Source organism: Chaetura pelagica, unplaced genomic scaffold (genome assembly GCF_000747805.2).
Source record: "Chaetura pelagica isolate M959 unplaced genomic scaffold, ChaPel_1.0 scaffold860, whole genome shotgun sequence".
In the NCBI taxonomy this organism is placed as follows: Eukaryota; Metazoa; Chordata; class Aves; order Apodiformes; family Apodidae; genus Chaetura; species Chaetura pelagica.
Window position 1 is genome coordinate 16,142 of NW_009951815.1, and position 4,497 is coordinate 20,638.

The 4,497-nt window shown below is 53.7% G+C and overlaps 1 protein-coding gene across 1 annotated transcript in view; it reads right to left on the reverse strand.

The window, feature by feature from the left end:
- The window catches only part of LOC104398238 (zinc finger protein 79-like), a gene marked incomplete at its 5' end in the record, with an annotated part of 10,357 nt that overhangs the window by 947 nt on the left and 4,913 nt on the right, over positions 1-4,497 (reverse strand). The window contains one exon of the mRNA XM_010008296.1: positions 17-194. Coding sequence (XP_010006598.1) covers positions 17-194 — 178 coding nt within the window. The remainder of the gene's footprint in view (positions 1-16; positions 195-4,497) is intronic.

A 4,497-nucleotide genomic window follows, 5' to 3' on the forward strand; every position in this document is an offset into this window, starting at 1 on the left:
GTGTAGGGACGTTCACCTGCGTTGACCCGGAGGTGACGAATGAGGGCCCAGGTGTCCACGAAGCTCCACTCACCCTTGGAACACCTGAAAGGCCTTTCTTTCGTATGGACACGTTGGTGACAATTCAAATGATCACAAGTGCTGAAGCTCTTCCCACGCTCAGCGCACTTGTACAACTTCTTGCCCATGTGGATCTGACAGTGCCAGGTTAACTCGGAATTGTCAACAAAACCCTTCCCACCCTCCAGACACCTGAAGGGTCTCTTGCCCATGTGGATTGGCTGGTGCTGGGTTAAATTTGATGGAAAGGGAAAACTTTTCCCACAGCCAAGACACTCGTAGGACGTGGCGCTGGGGTGAGGGCATCACCTGGGACCAGACACGAGGTGGCTCCAACGGGGCCACACCTGTAGGACCACTCTACCCCCATGGATGGCCCAATGATGGAGATGGGCCGGGTGGATCCTGACCCTTTCCCACATTCCTCACCAATGGCAAGTTCTTCTCCTGGATGGATTCAATGATGCTTCACCAAGGTCGAGCAGTGAGCAAAAGCTCTCCCACCCTCAGGGCACCCAGAGGGGCTTTCACCCAGGTGGATCCTCCAATCAGTCAATAAAGCTGAATGTTGGTTCAATCTGTGGCCGCTCTCGGGGCACTTCCAGGGTTGTGTCCCGGGTGGATCTGCCAATGGGTCAGTAAAGCCAAAGAGCTGCCAAACCTTTCCTGCACTCCTCGTGGCTCGGGGTACCCCCACTGTTGTTGTTCCTAAACCCACCTGTGTGGGGAACACCCCTCTATGCTGTGTCCTGGGTTTGGTTTCTGCTAAGGGGGAGATTGGTGGATGGAGGAGGTCACCCCAAGTCTGTAAAAGAAGCCATTGTGGGATGGCAGTTTATGGTTGAGGGTTTTTTGAGAGGACAGCAGCTCAGAGCCCTGCTCCCCTGAACTCCCCAAAACCCACCTGTGTGGGGGTCACCCCTCTACTCGCTGTCCCTGGTTTGAGGGACCGGTGGTGGTGTCACATCCAACCTGCTCTGGGAGGAAATGGGGTGCAAGGTGAAACAGGGGGGTTACTCATGGAGTTGGGACACCTGCCCCCAGCCTTGACTGGGCTGCAAGGGCTACACTGGCACCCCAAACCAGTGGGGTAGGAGGAGGGCACTGGGTGGGACAGGGAGGCTTGTGTGGACCCTGGGGGTCTCAAACCACCCCTGGGAGAGGCTTGTTGGATACTGGGGGGGCTGTGGGCTGAAATCCCAGAATCCTGCTGGTTGGAAAAGACCTTGAAGATCATCGAGTCCAACCATAGCCCAGCTCTACCAAGTGCAGCGCTTAAATCCACGTCCCTCAGCACCACCTACAGGGCTTTGAAACTCCTTCAGGGATGGTGGCTCAGCCACCTCCCCGGGCAGCCTGGGCCAGTGTCCAGTGATCCTTTTTTTCAGGGAAGAAGTTTCTCCTTATCTCCAATCCAAACCACCCCCTGGGGCAACCTGAGCCCATTTCCTCTTGCCCTGTTGCTTATTCCCCCTTTTTGTTCAAGCACTGCTGAAACTGTGGGAGACCAGCAGAGTTATTTTCTGTCCCACAGTGAATTGACGAGTCTCCTGGATGTTAAGGACGACTGCAGCTCACAGGCCATCCCTTGCTTGCTTCATCCAACTGCTTGGAGAATAGTGGCTTTACGGAAAGTCCATGGTTATAAATCCAAAGGTGACACCAACTTGTCATTCCCAAAAAGGTCCATAGTTCTTTTACCATCTGTCATAGAGATGTCTGACAAATGGCTCCTTTTCACCCCATCCCCAGCATTGGCTGTCAGGACTTGCTGTTGGATCAGCTGTGCTTTCCGTGGAGAGACCCAATACCCCATTAAGGCCCCAAAAGTTCAAAAGACTCACAGTACAGCTTCTACTGTTTTCCTTTGTCCTGGTGGCAAGCAGTAAATAATCCACATGCTGAAGAAAAAACCCTTCAGGCTATGGGAGCTCCCAAGTCTCAAGGTCTTTCTCTAACTGATTCCCAAAGACAGCAGGACTATTTCTGAATCCTTGAGGTCTCACAGTGCAGGTTAGCTGGGATTTCTCCCAGTGTCTGGGTTTTCCCATTCAAAAGCAAACAGAGGCTGGCATTTTGGAGCTGGAGGTAGGCAGAAAAATGCATTCTTTAGCAACCCGCCACTTCCCCACCGAAGGTTCTTCTTGCTCCTTCCTTTGCATCTCAGCCCCGCGCTGCTCCTTGCCCTGGGTTTGCTGGGACAGAATTAATGACAAAATCATTGTTTTCTCTTCAGAGGAGCCGTGTGTTTGGGAGGCTGCAGAGCCCAACTCTGCGGGAACGTGGGGGATCAGAGGGGTTGGGTTGGGTTGTCCCCAGCTCTGGGGTGTGGGTGTCACGGGGACCAGGGGCAAAGGCCAGAGCAGCTGCCCCGATCCAGCCAAGCCCAGAATTCCATCCCACCACTGTTCCACTGCAACTGATATCAGTTATTAATTGAAATAAGTAAAATTTGAGGGGAAAAAAATCACATTTGGGAAAAAACCAACCAACAAACAAAAAAACATCAAAGAGAACATAAGGAGTCTTGTTAGAAATCAAGCTCTCTGTCACTTTTTTGGGTATACAAGCAGTACTTATTTTTCAGGAAGCTGAGCTTACCCTGTGGAACACCTCCCTGCTCCCTCTTCTGGGCAGAACTGGAGATTAAAGCAAACCTCTCCACCCTGCGTGTGGGTTGGCTTCTTGCCCATTGGGTGACGGACCCGCTGTAGGGACGACAAGCCCAGTTTGGTTTCTGTTGGGGGCATGGGTGGATGGGGGGGATTGAACTCAAGTCTGTAAAAGCAGCCAGTGAGGACGGCATAGGGATATGGTTTTTTTGAGGGACAGCAGCCCCACAGCCACCACCTAAAACCCACCTGTGTGTGGGTCAACACTCTACTCTCTATCCTGGTTTTGGGAGATGGGTGTGGGGGTCACATCAAATGTGCTCTGGGAGAAAATGGGGTGCACGGTGTTAACAGGGGGTTACCCATGGAGTTGGACACTCCCCATCATTCTTAACTGGGCTTTATGGGCTATGCTGGCACCCCAAAGCAGCAGGGTACAGAGGCACTGGGTAGGACAGGGTGAAAGCACCATGCACTTGTCAACCCACCACCCGTGGACCAGGAGCTGAGGCTGGTACAGCCAGACTGAGTTACAGACTTAAGGGTTAGATTTGCCCAACCTATATGATGCTGTAGAATGGAATCTGTTCATGTTTGTTAGAGGTGTTGTGTTGAACTGGGATGTGTCTTCCTGAGAGCCCAAGCAGCAGGATTCACTGGGTACATCAGCCAGCCTGTCAGAGTGAGGAACAACATGACCCAGCACAGCAAAGACCACGAACCTTCCTCCCAGAGACCCCTGCCCAGACCCCCCAGAGGCAGTGCACATGTGGGAGGGGGTGTAGCTTGATGTTAATGACTTCAGGGAAGTGATTTAAATATGATCATGAATTCAGGGAATTACTCTGTACTATCCTGCCTACCTTTTAGAGAAGATTTTTAGGTGAATAAACACGACCTGTTCTTGTCCTTCGGGGTGTGTGTTTGGAGGAGCGACCCCCGCACCCAGCGCTGCAATAAAGAACCTGCTCTAGAGCTTCTTAGGGCTCTGGAGACTTTCCTTGTGTCAGGATCCCAACTCATCCCAGTGTAGGGGGCTGCAATTGAGGACCCCCAAATCATAGCACTGGACCAAACTCATTGCAGGGGTGGAGGGGCTGATATGGGGAACCTGCCTGAAAGGAGGTTGCAGGGAGGGGTGTCGATCTCTCCCAAGGAATAAGCAACAGGGCAAGAGGAAATGAGCTCAGGTTGCCCCAGGGGGTGGTTTGGATTGGAGATAAGGAGAAACTTCTTCCCTGAAAAAAAGTCTCCAGAGAAGCTCAATCCATCCCAGTTGCTCTCGCACATCAAAAGCAGCTCCAGTGCCTCTCTGGTTGGGCTGCCTTTCCTGAAAAGGATATGGCCACCTCTGACCACGTTCCAGCCATGGGAACTGTCCCACTGTGGCTCAGGAACTGCCAGGAGATTGTGGCCCTGTGACCTAACGCAGCATCCCCCGGACCCACTCAGCATCCCCCGTTCTGCTCCAGGCCCCACTGAGACCCCCCCCCCCCCCGGGTCCTTCCCCATCCCCAAACATCTCAGAACCCCCTCCAGCATCTCCTAGACCCACTCCACGTTCCCCCTGTTCTCCCCCAGGGACCTCTCAGAGCCCCCAGGGTCCTTCTCCACCCCCAAACATCTCAGACCCCTCCAGGCCCCCTCAGGACCCCCCAGGGATCTCATCGCTCCCTGCAGGGGTCAATGCAGCCCCCATGGGGGGTCCCTGAGGCCCACAGGCACACCCAGAGGGGCTAGCAGCCCAGAGGCAGGGGGTTCAGGGCCTTTATTGAGTGTAGAGACTGGCGGCAAAGACGATGTCCCTGCGGATGCTGGACGAGGC